This window comes from Balaenoptera acutorostrata, chromosome 7 (assembly GCF_949987535.1).
Source record: "Balaenoptera acutorostrata chromosome 7, mBalAcu1.1, whole genome shotgun sequence".
NCBI classification, from domain to species: Eukaryota; Metazoa; Chordata; class Mammalia; order Artiodactyla; family Balaenopteridae; genus Balaenoptera; species Balaenoptera acutorostrata.
Window position 1 is genome coordinate 46,617,652 of NC_080070.1, and position 17,116 is coordinate 46,634,767.

A 17,116-nucleotide genomic window follows, 5' to 3' on the forward strand; every position below is an offset into this window, starting at 1 on the left:
AGATTGGAGGATAGCGAGAGAGGGAGTTTCGAGTATTTATTTTCCCACCTGCCTCCCTGCTGGGTCATCCACAGCTTGGCTGCCTCACTCTACAAAAAGCCACAGCTTTCCATACAGCTGTTCACCCCCTGGTTTCAGCCACTACTCCTTCCCCTGCCCCTGCAGTCCTAAGAGTGGTAATTTCTCCCTAATATTTCCAAACCTAGGATTAGGCACCATTCGTTGCTGGGTTTAAGCTTGCTCATACGTTTATGGAAACTACTTCTCAGTCACAAAGGTTGGGTGCCATCTGTTTTCTTTTTGGATGAAAGCCCCTGTTCTTTCCTCCACCTTTCTTCAAACTTTTCATCTACCACTTCCCAGCAGCTATAATTCTACCTTCAAAATGTTTATGTGACCAGAATTAAGTCTCTGTGTTTGCCTATTTGTTGATTCTCGAAGCTGAAAACCAATCAACAGCGTTCACATTGTTATAGCTGTGTACATATGATTCAATGCAGAGTCTGTAGTTTGGTCAGGTGGCATTTCCTTTTCTTTATGCCCATTGCCATCAAATGGTATTAGATACCATTAATTTTAAGATTTCTATTATTTATGTACCACTAAAAAAGGAAAAAACCCTCTGCCAATTAAATTATGACCTGCCATCAATTGTAAGATGTATCTTGAGTTCAAGGAAAAATTGTTCATCTTATAATTGATGAAATACAGTGGTCAACTCTTCCCTTGCCCTCTTGACTTGTTCTTGAGCAGTTCTCAGCCTAGAGTCACAATCCATTTCACAGCCTGCATTATTTTTCTCATTCACCAACCACATGTCTTCCAACTGCAGAGGAGTCATTTCAAAGTTGTATGGTATAGTATTTAAGAGTACAGACTCTGGTGCTAGATGACCTGAATTTGAAACCTGGAACCACTTTCTACTATCTGTGAGGTCATGGAAAGTTTCTTAACCTCTCTGTGCTTCAGTTTCTTCATCTAATAATTAGAAATAATAATAGTGCCTAACTCAATGGTTTATTTTGAGGATTAAAAGGTGTAATGCACGTGAAGTACCCAGAACATGTGAAGTACCTGTCACACTGTGACTGTCCTTGTTAAATATAATGAAATTGCTCTGTGAGTGGTCTCCTTTAAATGCCCCTTACTGCTTGGGTCTCAAAGTTGCATCCCCAGTCCTCCTCCAAGTGGTAGAAGGGCACACAACAGGGCATTACTGTTCCCCAATTAAATATCTTCACCAGTCTTTTCTTTCTCTCTGCAACTTGTCCCCTCTTTAAATACACAATGAGCTCAAGAGTTGTGCAACTGAGTCCTACAATTTCCTTAGAAAAGTTGCATATATGGATTTGTCACATGTTGACTTTGTATCTGATATCTTTTTTAGAACCTCAGTCAAAACTAAGACAGGAAGAGTCCAACTCTAACCACCTGTTACAACTATGTAATATACTCCTTGGATCTGTCTTTCTTGACATTTTGTTTATTATATCCATTTCATTTTTCTACTTGATTCTTAAATAATTTCTCACACATGTCTCCTACTTTTTAAATTCAGTTATTTTTCTGCAGTATTCAATCTGTCACTTATTGCCTTCATTGTACATTTTTGAATTATAATTTAATTTTTCTATTAGCTTTTTGCTATACATCTGTGATTGCTTTTACTTTTTTTTATACAGCAGGTTCTTATTAGTTATCTATTTTATACACATCAGTGTATACATGTCAATCCCTATCTCCCAATTCATCCCACCACCCCCACCGCCCCCCCCCCCCCCCCCGCTTCCCCCGCTTGGTGTCCATACGTTTGTTCTCTACATCTATGTATCTATTCCTACCTTGCAAACTGGTTCATCTGTACTATTTTTCTAGATTCCACATATATGCATTAATATCTGATTTTTATTTTTCTCTTTCTGACTTACTTCACTCTGTATGACAGTCTCTAGATCCATCCACATCTCTACAAATGACCCAGTTTCGTTCCTTTTTATGGCAGAGTAATATTCCATTGTATATATGTACCACATCTTCTTTATCCATTTGTCTGTCGATGGGCATTGAGGTTGCTTCCATGACCTGGCTATTGTAAATAGCGCTGCAGTGAACATTGGGGTGCATGTGTCTTTTTGAATTACGGTTTTCTCTGGATATATGCCCAGTAGTGGGATTACTGGATCATATGTAATTCTATTTTCAGTTTTTTAAGGAACCTCCATACTGTTCTCCATAGTGGCTGTATCGATTTACATTCCCACCAACAGTGCAAGAGGGTTCCCTTTTCTTCACACCCTCTCCAGCATTTGTTGTTTGTAGATTTTCTAATGATGCCCATCCTAATCGGTGTGAGGTGATAGCTCATTGTAGTTTTGATTTGCATTTCTCTAACAATTAGTGATGTTGAGCAGCTTTTCATGTGTCTCTTGGCCATCTGTATGTCTTCTTTGGAGAAATGTCTATTTAGGTCTTCTGCCCTTTTTTTTTTTTTTAACATCTTTATTGGAGTATAATTGCTTTACAATTGTGTGTTAGTTTCTGCTTTATAACAAAGTGAATCATTTATACATATACATATATCCCCATATCTCCTCCCTCTTGCGTCTCCCTCCCACCCTCCCTATCCCACCCCTCTAGGTGGTCACAAAGCACCAAGCTGATCTCCCTGTGCTATGTGGCTGCTTCCCACTAGCTATCTATTGATTTTTTAATGGTTGCTTTAAATCCTCAAAGTTTCACAGTGTACTTTATTTTTTTTAAATTTTATTTATTTATTTATTTATTTATTTATTTATATTTTTATTTTTTGGCTGCATTGGTTCTTCGTTGCTGCACATGGGCTTTCTCTAGTTGCGGCGAGCGGGGGCTTCTCTTGTTGCGGAGCACGGGCTCTAGGTGCGCAGGCTTCAGTAGTTGTGGCACGCAAGCTCAGTAGTTGTGGCTCGCGGGCTCTAGAGCGCAAGCTCAGTAGTTGTGGCTCACGGGCTTAGTTGCTCCACGGCATGTGGGATCTTCCTGGACCAGGGATCGAACCCGTGTCCCCTGCATTGGCAGGTGGATTCTTTTTTTTTTTTAATAAATTTATTTATTTATTAAACTAATTAATTAATTTATTTTTGCCTGTGTTGGGTCTTCGTTTCTGTGTGAGGTCTTTCTCTAGTCGCGGCGAGCGGGGGCCACTCTTCATCGCAGTGCGCAGGCCTCTCTTGTTGTGGAGCACAGGCTTCAGACGCGCAGGCTCAGTAGTTGTGGCTCACGGGCCCAGTTGCTCTCCGGCATGTGGGATCTTCCCAGACCAGGGCTTGAACCCGTGTCCCCTGCGTTGGCAGGCAGATTCTCAACCACTGCGCCACCAGGGAAGCCCGGCAGGTGGATTCTTAACCACTGTGCCACCAGGGAAGTCCCTCGTGGTGTACTTTAATATTGTACCATTTCACGTAAGATGTAAAAACTTTGAGCTATATTGATCCGTTTACCAACCTCCCCTTCCTCCATGCTGAAAGTGTCATATGTATTACATTTATGTATGGTATAAACATCACAGTTCACTGTCTATCATTAGTCTGAAGAGCTTCCTTTAGCATTGTGAGTGCACTGTAGAACTATACTAACAAGTTATGATCATAATTTCCAAATGAATCTAAGTTAACTCTCAGATTAGTCAAGGCATACCTTTCCTGTCACTATAATATCAGCAAACACAGAAAAATTACCACAGTATCTAGCAGTTCACAATTAGAGGCTATTCCAAGAAATGCCCACCAATAAAAGAATGACTACAAAGAATCATTTGGAATCCTCAGAAATGAATATTTTCAGTGAGATGAGAATTGTTATATGTTTCCCTCTTATATTTATATTCCCTCGTCATTCCAGTGATAATTTTTCAGTGATAAAGGGAGGATGGTGCATTTGTGGCCTTGGGTCCCCATCTTTCATAAGAAGAAATTTTGCTCAAATTCATTTAGGGAAATGCTTAAATACACTTTTTCTGCTAATATTCAGAGTATTGTGCTTGAGTAGATGAAATAGTCTTTAAAATATCTTTAAGTTTTAAAGGCATTTGAAGTGTTCATCACATGCCTTCATCTATTTGTATGTATATATGTGGCTTAAAACTACAATTCATTATTACTTCCATGGTTCTGTGGATTGATTCAGCTTAGCTATGTGGCTGTTGCTTGGATTCTCTCAGGCAGTTGCAGTCTGATGGCATCTGGGCTAGAGTCATTTGAAAGTTTGACCGAACTGGGTAACTAACATGGTTTATTCACAGGTGAGCTCATTCAAGGCTGTCCCACCAGAGTGATACCCACGTGTTGCACTTTTCACACAGAATGAGCTAGGGCTAGGTTCCCAGAAGGAATGTTCCAAGAGCAGGTATCTCAAGAAACAGGAAGCAGCCAGGTGGGTTAAAGGATAAGCTTGAAAGTGGCACAACATCATTTCTGCCATATCCTATTGGTCAAACAGTCCATGTGCTTTCATCTTTTGAGTAAAGTCATCTTTTGAACTTTGTGTAAACATTCATTCATTCATATGTGTATATATTTAATATGTACATATATAATTCATATATATGTGATCCATTCATATATATCAATCAAAGTAATAAATTTCCCTTTCCCTATTAATCAAACTAGTTTTACTTATTTTTTGTCAGTCCTATTTTTTCTTGGGTTAACAACACTGTTGTTGAAAGTAATAAAATCACATTTGCTTTACTATAATTCAGATTTTCTCCATTAGGCTAACCTTTACCCATCTTAATTTGTTCTATGAATTTGAGATTAAATGTAAATTAGTGCTTCTGCCTAACTTCCCAAATCATTTTTTGGAATGACTGGGGAGACTTACATGGTATCAGCAGACCTCTTAATTGAATGTCAAGGAAGGCAATTCCTATTGGCAGGGGGACCTCCAGCTTCACTGAGAAGCGCTCAATTAGATGGAAAACAGATGCTTATTTTTGTCTTATAAACCTCAGTGCAGGTTAGTGGTAATTACTTTGAAGAGCAGGATAACAATTTATGTAATCAGCAGGACCCTATAATTACTAATGCATAATTTCTAAACAGCGTTTAGCAAAATGAGGCCCATACATACACTTTGTAATGAAAAAAATGTGTTTGACACCACACTAAATTAAATTTTAAATTTGCATATTTTCTTCTAGGAAACAAGTGAGCTTCATCTGCTTTATTTTGCTTCACTAACCCCTGTCTACTTTTAGCTCTTTTCTATAAAAGAAATCATGGAAATGCTGAATCACAATGATGGCTGAATGGCAGCGTAAGAACCAGTAGTGTAGAAAGACTTCCTTCTCTGTTTTCTAGGGTAATATAACAGCAGTCTAAGAGATGATTTGCAATGTTACATCTAGGCAACTTGTTTCCACTGTGAGATTAATATGATGGTCATAGAATCACTTAATTTAGACTGTAAGTGCCAGCAGAGAACTTAAAAATTATCTGTACTTATCTCTTCATTACAGACAGAAAAACTGAGGTCCAGTAAAATATGACTTGTGCAACAGCAAGCAGTTGGCAGTAGGAGTAAGAAAGTATTCACTCAGTTAGTCCCAGGTCTGTGTAAAATCCATTTCATTAGCCTATTTGGGCCATATAGAGTTTTTGTTAGACAATAACACATACTACATTAGCCCCAGGGATACTGGACATTTCTGTAGTAAGTATTTTGAAATTTACATGTACATATGCCTTGCTAGCAGGTGTTTAATAATAGTAGGTCGAAGTAGTAGTAATAGTAGGTATAGCATCTCCTGAAGATAATTTAAGTTCTACATATTAAGAAAATTGAGCACTAGTTATTGACATTTTCTTTGTGAAAGACCATTGATGAAATTGTACACCTTGATGAATTCTTACCTACAGTTCCTGAGGTCATGTCAAGAGGATTATCAGCCTCTTCTTCAAAGCTCTGGACCTGAGACACCAAAATGCATCAGTCTCATTAGAAATGCTTTCATAATAAATTCACTTCATTTATTTAATCAACATATAATGAATACCTACTGGCTACTGCCAAGAGGATTAAACATGATTTCTGAACTCAGAGAGCTAACAGTCTGCGGCAGGCAGGTGGTATGTACAAGGCACTCATAACAAAGATTCAAAGAACTAAGGGAGTTAAGAAGAGGGAAAGGGAAAGATCACTTCTGGGTGGAAGGAATAGAAGCCCTGCCTGGAAAATGTGGCATTTGAACTAAACTTAGATAATATTATTACTATTAACCTAGAAATATTTTTTTTGTTCCTAAAGAGCTTTAACTATATTTGGAGCAAGCAAGTTATTTCCCATATTTAATTTTAGCTCTCTAAGGGATTTATTTACAACTTGGTAAATTTGTGGAGAGCAATTCAGGAAATTTCATAACTCAGTTGCTATATAAAGCTTAGAAAGCTCAAAGAAAATTTGATTTTCAAATTGAGAGAGTAGAATTTATTTTAAAAATTCTTCTAAGAAATTAATGAATATTACCCTATTAATGAGAATAAAATTATTGTTAAAACAAAATAATAATTATTTCTTTAAAAATAATAACAGCTTTCTATAGAAACGATAAATATAAAAAGTTAAAGAAGGTAAGAAAATGGTTACTGTTATTATTTTGGAGTATGTCTTTGCAGGTTTTCTTTTAATACATTAATTCTGGATATAGTAACATAGTCAAATTTTCACTCAAAATTTGGAGGGACCTTTTTTCCCCACATCATAAAATTTCTTTGAAAATACCATCTTCAATGAGTGCACAATAGGCCATATTCTGAAGGTACATTAATTTACTTAATGATTCTCCTAATGTTGGAAAGTTTTCTAAATTTTGCAAATAGAAATGATGCTGAGATGAGTATCTTTGTACATAAATCTATTTCTACATGTCATATTATTTATTTGGGATTCATGTCTGAATACTGAAGGCTGAGTCAAAGGATGAAAACATTTTAAACATTGTGGTACATATGGCCAAAAATTACCTTTAACCCAGGAATAAACAGAGGACTATGAGGATATAGCTCAGCAATGTAAGAAGAAATATTTATTCCCTCTTTTTAATCCTTCATCTCTCTTTTCACAGAAGGTACTTTATACTTGTAATTGATTAGACATACTTCTTAACATTATTTTTACTGGTTTTGTAACTCAAACCAGTGTGCACCATATAAATTTTTCAGTATAATAAGTAAATTTTTTCTCTGTGACCATTATCCTGGAGAAAAATCCACTTAGCGCAATGTAAAGTACCTATTCATCTATTAAAAAAAAGAACAAAAACAAAAAATTCCCAATAATGTAAAATGGAAACCAGGTGTATTCCTGGGTTATTCCACCTGGGCCAAACTTATTAATTAAAAAAAAAAAGAAATAATTATAACGTTTGAAACACTTCTCACCTAAACAAGATGCTGACTGGCATTGTTTAATAATATGGGCAACATTCTTACATAGGAGTTCCAGAGAGCAGGATCCTTGTATGTAAGCGAGAGGGAAGGTTAAAGATGTTATATTGTAGATACAAAGAAGCATCCTAAGAGAGTCTACAATTACAGAAGTTTCATAAGTATTAAATTCTCATAATATATTTGGGAATTAAAAAAAGAAAGGAACAGACTCAGTTTAACTCAGTAAAATTAAACACAAAAATGTTGATTTTTGCATTAAAAATCTATGTACAACTTGGTTGGAATCATAATTTTGAGAAGTGAGCCAAATATTACCATATTCAGCCTTTAGTAGGACTTTAGGGAAAGCATCATAGAGTGATCTGGAGGCAGAATTTGGCCAGAGTTGAAATTCTGATAGGTAGATATTTAAGTACATTGGCTTATGTTTTAACTGCCATGAAAATCTGCCAATTTCACACATCGTTTTCATTTCTTATATTTTAAAATTTGCCATTAAAAAATGACTATTAAATCTGGCATTAGCTCCTGTTTAAGCTACAACCTACCCAAGTTTCATTTACTCATACATTGGTATTGAGTGAAAGAAATATTTTTCTCCCAGTCTGTGTGATGAAGATTTAATATTTTAAATATACATTTTTAAGAAAACAAAATTCGGGACTTCCCTGGTGGTGCAGTGGTTAAGAATCCGCCTGCCAGTTCTGGGGAAATGGGTTCGAGGTCTCGTCTGGGAAGATCCCACATGCCGCGGAGCAACTAAGCCCGTGTGCCGCAACTACTGAGCCTGCGCTCTAGAGCCCACGAGACACAACTACTGAGGCCCCCGCGCCTAGAACCCATGCTCCGCAACGAGAAGCCACCACAATGAGAAGCCCGTGCCCACAATGAAGAGCAGCCCCCGCTCGCTGCAACTAGAGAAAGCCCGCGCGCAGCAACAAAAATGCAATGCAGCCAAAAATAAATACATAAGTAAATAAATTTATTTAAAAAAAAGAAAACAAAATTCAAATAGTGAGTTTTTAAATATCATTTTGAAGGCTCTCTCTGCCTTATATATACATATAGCCTCTTACACAAATCTGGGCAAATATTAAAGAAACACCACAAAGTTGGCTTCAAAGTTCAACAGAATATTTTGTTTTTATATGGAAGCCACCCACAGACTAAATTATCAAATACTTCTAATATTAATTTACTCGTTTATGAATATTTACCAAGTTCCCACTATGTGCCACAAAACGTGAGGTTTTTATTTTTATTTTATTTTTATTTTTGGTGTCTGAGTGTGTTCTCCTTACCACACCTATATATACTAATACATATTGCTTTTCCTTGAATAATTGTCATATAAGAGTATCTGAAAGTTTGCCATGCAAGGACTAACATTCTCTTCTTAGTTCTTTATGTTTAATATGATGATATTTATCTCTCCCTGTACTCTCACATATAGACGACATACAAGGAACTTTGTTCTCCTCTCTAAGTCAGTATAGTTTGATGCAGAAGCAGCTTAGTAAGGGGACAGTGGAGTCTAATGAGGCTTGTCAACAGGCTGGCGTTTGGTGAAATTTCCTGTTTGGATCCTAGGAAATAGACAGCAGACTGAATAATGACTTGCAGATTGTCTTGATAGTCTTTATAGTAATTTAACTATTAGTTTGGTAATTAAATAATTTTTACAAGATTGAATAAAAGAAAATACTCTTTTTTAGTGCCACCTGCGATTGTATTCAAATCACGGCACTTGACCAAAGCTCTGTTTTTTTCTCCATTTATAATTTTTATTCATTTTTATGCTACTGTTTTAAAGTCAGATTAATATTTTAAGGTTCTTAAAGTAATTTCTGACATAAGACATATGCATACAAAAACATATACACATAGATATTAGGATCATTAACAGCTATATATTTTGAGGCAATTTTTATCTCTTTGTGGGATGGGGAGACCTACCAATAGGCATTCTCAGACTTCTTTTAAAGTTATTGTTAAGCTTTAACATCCTACGATTTCCTTGATTGTCTCAGCCCCCTGGCTGATTAAGAACCCCTTTTCTTACTCCCCAGATATCCAAACTTGTCTCTTTAGTGACATGAAAGTTTATCAGCAGAGCTGTCACTCTCCCTACCATGTTATTGGTTTTTGTGCTTATCCCTGCCACTACACTGTGGTTCCCTTGAGGGCAGAGTCTGTGTCCCAGAGCCTCACATGTAGTGGGCTCACATGTAGACTGTCTCACCTGTAGAGGGCTCGAAAGAGAGTGGCCTGACCTTGGGATTGGCATATAAATATCCTACCCGACTTCTAAACAATTTACATGAAAAGGGGGAAAAAGCCTTGCTCTTCTATACTTTCTCTGTAATCAAAGAATAAAGAGATGAGTGAAAATGTGTATATATTTTTTTAAAAAGACTTTGAAGTACAGTTGGGTGTGCCATCTAAATGACAATGAAAATTAGCAAGTGTGAATGAAGGCGGGATGAAGAGGCAAAGAATATGTGTGAAGTGGAGGTCAAGCTATGTATCACTAAATCCCAAAGCAAGCAAACAACTAAAATGCTATCAAACCCAAGTCCCTACTTTTTTTGTCCAAGGCCCTGCATTAGGCGTTGCAGGGGAAATATTCCCAAGACATATTCCCTTGAGGATAAAATCTAATCCTCAAGGAGCTGACAGTCCAGCGGGGGAGGTGTTATCAGCACACACACACAATCTTTACTGTAACAAGCTCTCCCTGCCAAGGCTACGAGAATACAGAGGAAGAGTGGTGGGCTAGCTTCACTTAGCGGGAAGTAGTTGAACTGACCCTCAAAGAGGTGAAACATGAAAAGTTAGAGAGTAGATGAAAGTATACTGAGATGCATAATAAAACATTGAGGAAAAGCAAAGTGAAAAATAACCTGTGGATTCAGTTGTGAGCAAAAAAAGGAAAAGAAATGGGAGAAAGCAAAGGCTGGCTTCATACTAGTTTAGTTCTGACTGAAGTAACTAGAATGACCTTAAGTGTCCTAGATTAAACAGAAGTTTGGAATGATAAGATGTAATGCTGAAGGGTTGAAAGATAAAGGGGTGAAATGAGGGGTGGAAGGCAAAAGATGCCTTGGTGGGAGTTACTTCCCTTAGAAGTTGAGTACACTGACCTCTTCCATTTCGAAGGAGTCTGGTGCTTTGCCTGCAAGACAAGACAAGCTCTTGAGTTTGTTAGTCTGAAGTGAGTTCTCCTTTTGAGTTCTGTCCTTGACTGACCCCTCAGACACACAGGAAGGCAGAGCCTGCTTGGCCAGCATGGATGAGTGAGGCCACTGCTTGCTCAGAAGAGCTCGGGGAGGATCACAAGGTGTCAAGTCATCACAGGCTTGAAGAGACCAGTGCTCTGCTGAAAGAAACAAATGACTTTGGTCGTGTTTGTTTGTCATGGCAACTCTGCTCCACACCCTGCTTCTGCAGAGACGATGGAAATTTTGTTTCTCATCTTCAATGACTATGATGCTCCCAGGCTATCATCCCTTCTAGTGTTCTGCTTTGAACCATTCCCCAAAAGTTCACCCATTCTTCTTCGATGCTCCTTGGCTTCACTCACTGAGGTTCTTTGCACACTTTTTCCTTCATCTTCCTCTTCAGCTTTGTTCTGCAGGATGTTGACATCATTCAGCAAAGATGAGAAAGCACTGGCCACATGATCCAATAGTTCCAGCTGTTAGAAACGGCCTGAACCATACAAGGAACACACAATTTTTAGTTTCAACGAAACTGCATTCATGTAGTAAAAACTGAAGAGATTTGTTAACACATGTGATTTTCAAGATGGGAAGGACTTTAAGTTTCTGAAACTCAAGTTTTCCTTAGTGTGTGCCATTGATTATTACGGAGGAGATTCCCCCACATAACAAGGTATCACTGTATTATAGGGAAAGAGAATGCCTTTTATATTTAGTTGAATATGCGTAACTATATAGATTCATATAGTTTTTATGTGTTAATCTATAAAAACTGTAGGCAAGGATGAATCTTGAGATTAATGTCATGTGTTAAAGTAAATGTCAGAGAGTGAACCCAGCTCTTTCATAGGAAGTGAGCTTGGAGATTCTTCCATAGCTTGAGGCAGTCACCATCCTCATCACCTCCATCATATCCATCTATACCCTTCACCTGAGAGTGTGGAAAGATCATGACATATAGAATCAGAAGGACTGGATCCAAATCCCAGATCAGCCAGTCACTGAAAGTGTGACCACAAAGTAAATGAATTAATAGATTCATGGTACTTAATCCTGTGCCTGGCACATAGTAAATGGCCAGTTTCTTCATCTGGAGAATGAGGTAATAATACCAGTCTTACATATCTCTCACATCTGTTGTGAAAAGCACAATGCTATATAAATATCAGTTAAAATAAATGTGCATGACTCAGGAAGGGAATGTATTGTCTTCAGTCTTCCAAGAGAAGATAGTCATTAATGTGAAAACCCATTTACCTTTCCAAACAAACCAGCTCCTCAACTTGTAAGTCTTTCTGAACCACCTGGCCTCACTCATTCGGGCAATATGCAAGAATTGGCTTAATTAGTATGTGGGAGAGATCTAATGTAGCAAGGGCTATTTTGAGGATGCACTGCCACTTTGAAAAAATTGTGTAAAATATTTTTGGTATCTCCAGACAGTAAGACCACAGTAATGGAAACAGAACATTTTGTTTTTATTACACAGCCTTCTCTCAACCCCAGTGATAGCATGAAGGGTTGCATAGCTCATCAACGGCCAAAGGCCCATTGGTGTGGAAGGATGCTGTCCTCTGTTCTGTTGTTTGCATCATCATAGCAATGCTAAAGACTCCTGCATGAGCAAATCATGGTGCCTACCTGTTTCCTTCACCTGAAAGTGGCAGATATTGACCATTCATAATTCTACTCCAAAAAAATGTGATGGGTGTCTTATGGAGGACTGTGATATTCTGTCAAGACCTAGAGGAACTCTTGGGTTCCAGATGTTTTCAGAAATATTCTGATTATGCTTCCCCCTTAAATTTAGTTGTAAGCTCAAGAGCATGATTGAATCATAATTCCACTTTTACGACTGTCTTAGTATCCTTTCTATAGCAGTTTTTTTAAAAAAAAATATTTTATTTATTTATTTATTTATTTATTTATGGCTGTGTTGGGTCTTTGTTTCTGTGCTAGGGCTTTCTCTAGTTGTGGCAAGCGGGGGCCACTCTTCATCGTGGTGTGCGGGCCTCTCTTATTGCGGAGCACAGGCTCCAGACGCGCAGGCTCAGTAATTGTGGCTCACGGGCCCAGCTGCTCTGCGGCATGTGGGATCTTCCCAGACCAGGGCTCGAACCCGTGTCCCCTGCATTGGCAGGCAGATTCTCAACCACTGCGCCACCAGGGAAGCCCTATAGCAGAGTTTTATACTTAGACTAATACAAAACCTATCAATTTAATTGGTTCAGGCAATTCAGAGAACATAATAGTGTGAAGTGTTGGATGGGGCGTTTTGTTTGTTTGTTTTGCTTTGAGGTACACTGAACAATGAACCAACTGATTCTCATCCCTTCAAGTTGGAACGTTTTGTACTGACTTTGAAGGAGACATACTTTTCCATTCTGTCTATGGGACAACCAAGTAATTTTACTATTGCTTGTTTTACATTTGACTTTCTCAGTTTTCTCGAGTTGAAAGTGTACTGTAAGTGTTGAATGAGAACAGTTACCGTGCTCTATTAGCACAGTTTTAAGTGGTGGAAATAAGAAGGGGCCAGCAGTCACAGGATCAGGGGCCAACTCCTGGTTTCCCTATAATCCATGTGTCAATGTCATCTGTGAAATGTTTACTTCACAGATCTGCTCAATCACTCCTCAAATATTGGTAAGTGTTATTATTCTCCCCAAATAAATAATTGATCAAAGATTTTTTGCATCTCTGTGGGGCTTGGAGAAGGAGACAACAAAGAACAGTATTAATTTCTTCTAAAGGTAAAGAAACATTACATTGCAACACCTTCAGTTTTGCATACTCTTTTTAAAAAATGTCATTGCTTAGATTTCTGAGACCCATTTCACCCATATGAAAGCAGGGGAAACAGAAACTGAAATGAAAAATCTAAGTAAAAACCTCTGTTCCTGATATTTGTTTGAGAGAAACACTTCATCTCACTTGACTTTCTTTTCAGTGAATTTATTTATTTAGAAGAATTTATTTAACAGAATTTTGGCATGTTCCCCAGTCCAGAATTCTGCAAACTCTATTCCACGGAGGAGATGTTCTTTAATGCTCCTCTAAGAGAGGTTCTGTCCTGAAATGATTTTGAAAACGCTGCACTGCATCCCCTCTAGGAGACTGAGAGTGCACCTCAGCATATTAAACAAATCCTGCAGTAAATAAACCTGTTTAACTGTAAGCCATCTTTCTCCCAAATTATTTGAGCACAGTACACATATTCCAAGAATATCCTCAGTAGTGTCCTAGAGAAAAGTATTCCATTGACCATCAGTTGGAGAAAAATTGCAGCATGCATGATAACTATTAAGATTTAAGCACAGTTAATCCACGAATCTGAAGATATGACAGATTTATAACTACCAATTACAGCTTGGGGTGGAAATAAGCAGTGTTCTAAGCCTCACAGATGAGGAAATTAAGGTTTCACTTAGTGACTCATGATAAGCCTTGCCAGATCCTGGTTTCTCTGACCTCTGGGTATGTGGCTATGGTATGTATTAGTGCCGTTCACCAGTATTGTCTTCCTTCTGGGCATGTGGTAGGATTGCATGTTGTCACCCCTTTGGAGGGAAGTGTGGCCACATGATTTATTTTGGACAATGAAATCTGAGCACACTTGATATGTGTAAGTTCTGAGCAGGAGGCTTTAAGACCCAAGTATGGTTCTCTATTTCCACCTTTTCCCTGTCATTACTATCAGTGATGTTCCAGATAGTTGAGCCAAGTCCATGGATAAGGAAAACATCATGGAACAGATCTTTCTTCCTCCCAAAATATACACCAATCCGCAGTGGACATGGAGAGCGATCGTGACATAAACCTGTTTCTGTTAGAAGCCACCGAGATATTGGGGTTGATTGCTACTGCACAGATCTCCTGGCCCATCCCTCCTAATACTGTGGCTCATCTGACTGCTCATTGCCATTGCTGAGATTCTGACGCCATGTGGTCCTCACTTACCGTACAAGTTAGTGTTCTCAATGTCCATTCGCTGTTTTTGAGCTTCAAGAAAAACACGGATGTCGATTCCTCTGGCTGCTGAGCCACAACCCAGGAATCTGGCTGGGATTCGTGTGTAGATGTCTGGCTCGTCAGCACCAAACCCCAGATCCAAGAGAATCTCCACTGGATCTTTTTCCCAAAATTCCAGCCATTCAGGAATGCTGCAGTAAAAATATGAATATCTTTATCCAGTAACAGTTCACTTAACCGAAAGCCATTTTTTTTCCTAGTCACCTCACCCACCCAATCTTCCAGAAATTGAGTAAAGGAGGAATCTGAATAGACAAACAGATGGTGCATTTACTAGAGCTCATATATACTTCCTAAAAGGACAGTCCTTCACCCCCGCTCAGGGACTGCTTGTCTGTACTTTAAAATGAGTTCACTGAACAGGTTTTCCATTTCACAACAGGCAGATGTTAAATTAGATATGGCAGGGAGACTGTGGGACAAAAACCAGAGGCAGTGAAGTGATAACCACAAAAAATGGTAGTTGATGGCAATATGAAACAGAAGAAAAAAAAAACAACCCTGAAAACAGTAGACTGAAAAAAAGAATATTTAAAAAGTGTATCAGTCTGGGGCATCCCCAGTCATGCAGATTTGTTGAGGCTATCACTAAATGGAGACTACAGGACTGATGTTCACAAATAATGACTTTAAGTCCCTAGGTGAGGTTAAAATATGTTCTGTATTTTTTTGGACTTGGCTGAGAAACAAGAAGTACTTTTTTCAACTTGTTTTATTCGGTGCTGGCACTTAAAATGATACCCTTCAGTTATGTGGAAATTATATTTATATATACCAGCTCATTTCCCCCTCACTGACTACCCATTTACACAAATATTTATTGAACGTCTGTCATGTTCTAGGCTCTCTGGTAGGCACCCAAGGCACAAAAAAGAACAAAAATAATATAGTCCTGCTTTCTAATGGCTCACATTCTCATGGCCAAAAATATAATTATTGATTGATTTGTCATTAAAAATACTTTCAATATTATTTACTTTTTTAAATCTATATTTAATCAGGTAAGAAAGACATAAAATACACTCACCTTGTTAAAAATTGTTATGTCCTACATAAGCGTCTCTCTCCCCTTGGCCATTACCCCTACAAATCCTGACTGCCTTCCTACTGAATTTATGTGTATCCTTCCAGACATTTTTTTTTTATGTAGTTACACATATGCTTTATAGTTTTCACTTGTTGGCTTTATAAGCAGTAACATATTCTATGTATCTTTCTGCATCTTGATTTTTTTCCTCTTAAAATATGACTTAAAGATCATTGTAAGTTAGTATAGTTATCTCTACCTATTCCTTTTACCACTGTATAGAATTCCATAAAATGGGTGGGCCAATAGTTTAACTGGCCATTTCCCCATTGACAGATATTTAGTCCACCTTCACTGAATCTTTTACATCGTTCTTGCAAGTTGGGGTTCCGAAATCCTTTATTCATTCTCTCATCCATCCATTCAACAAATATTTCTCAAGTGCCTATTTGTAATTTCATGAACTCCATCATTGAAGAGAATGATTTTTCTGGATGAAAAGTGCCTGGAAATCACATACCTTTGTGGTATACTTGCAGCAGAATGGCAAGAGTTGAAACTGGTCCCTCTGGAGAGAGTGGGAGTTTCTAAAAACTGATGCAGAGATCTGCAGTCGGGGGTGGGGGTGGGGGAAATACCAACGATGAGATGTGTTGATTTAGATAGTCCCCTGGGAGGTCATTGTGACTCTTTCCCTTCCAGAGCAAACATTTGCATTTCCTCTTTCTTTCTAATAATCTCCTAATGGCCACACCTTTGAAGAAGAGAGAGTGTGCAGCAGAGGAACTGCCCCTCTCTTCAAGAGCGTTGCGTTACAGAAGGTGTAAGAATCTAAGTGTTAGGTGCCCACAAGTGCTCATTATAAAGGTGACAGAATGTCTCACTTTGGACAGATGGCAAATCATTGGGGAACCTTTCAGAAATACAGCTTTGCCAGGCACCAACTTTCAGGAAAAAGTTAAAATTATGTGATGAAAGAGGTAGAGCAAGCAACCACTGAAGCGAGTCTGCATGAATTCTCATAATGGTGGAGGGTTTCATACTGCATAGTTAACACTCTCTAAGTGCCGTCTCCTGTGGTCATCCATATGCAATGCTAACAAACTCCTTTCTTATGGCAAAGGCAAACACAAGCGTCTCTCTCTCCAAATAGGCCTGCAATGCAAGTCATTTGAAAGGGTTTCCAAACGGAATGGAACCCTGTTATAATATAGTTCACTTTTATATGGCTCAGATATACCATAACATATCTAGCTTCATCAATAGAACAGCAAGTGGGCACAAAATTGGAATTTATCAAAGAATACAATGTTGATATCAGTTCTCCCAAGGAGACCAAGTTATCTTACATGGGCTCCTGAATTTGCCTTAGCCTGGTCCACATTTGGTAAGAAGAGCTGGGCCCCGCCTCT

At 38.3% G+C, this 17,116-nt stretch overlaps 1 protein-coding gene across 1 annotated transcript in view; it reads right to left on the bottom strand.

Annotated features, from left to right (window-relative positions):
- The window catches only part of ITPRID1 (ITPR interacting domain containing 1), a 112,177-nt gene that overhangs the window by 39,614 nt on the left and 55,447 nt on the right, over window positions 1-17,116 (bottom strand). The window contains 5 exon segments of the mRNA XM_057549649.1: window positions 5,873-5,946; window positions 10,568-10,848; window positions 10,851-11,135; window positions 14,606-14,808; window positions 16,225-16,311. Coding sequence (XP_057405632.1) covers window positions 5,873-5,946; window positions 10,568-10,848; window positions 10,851-11,135; window positions 14,606-14,808; window positions 16,225-16,311 — 930 coding nt within the window.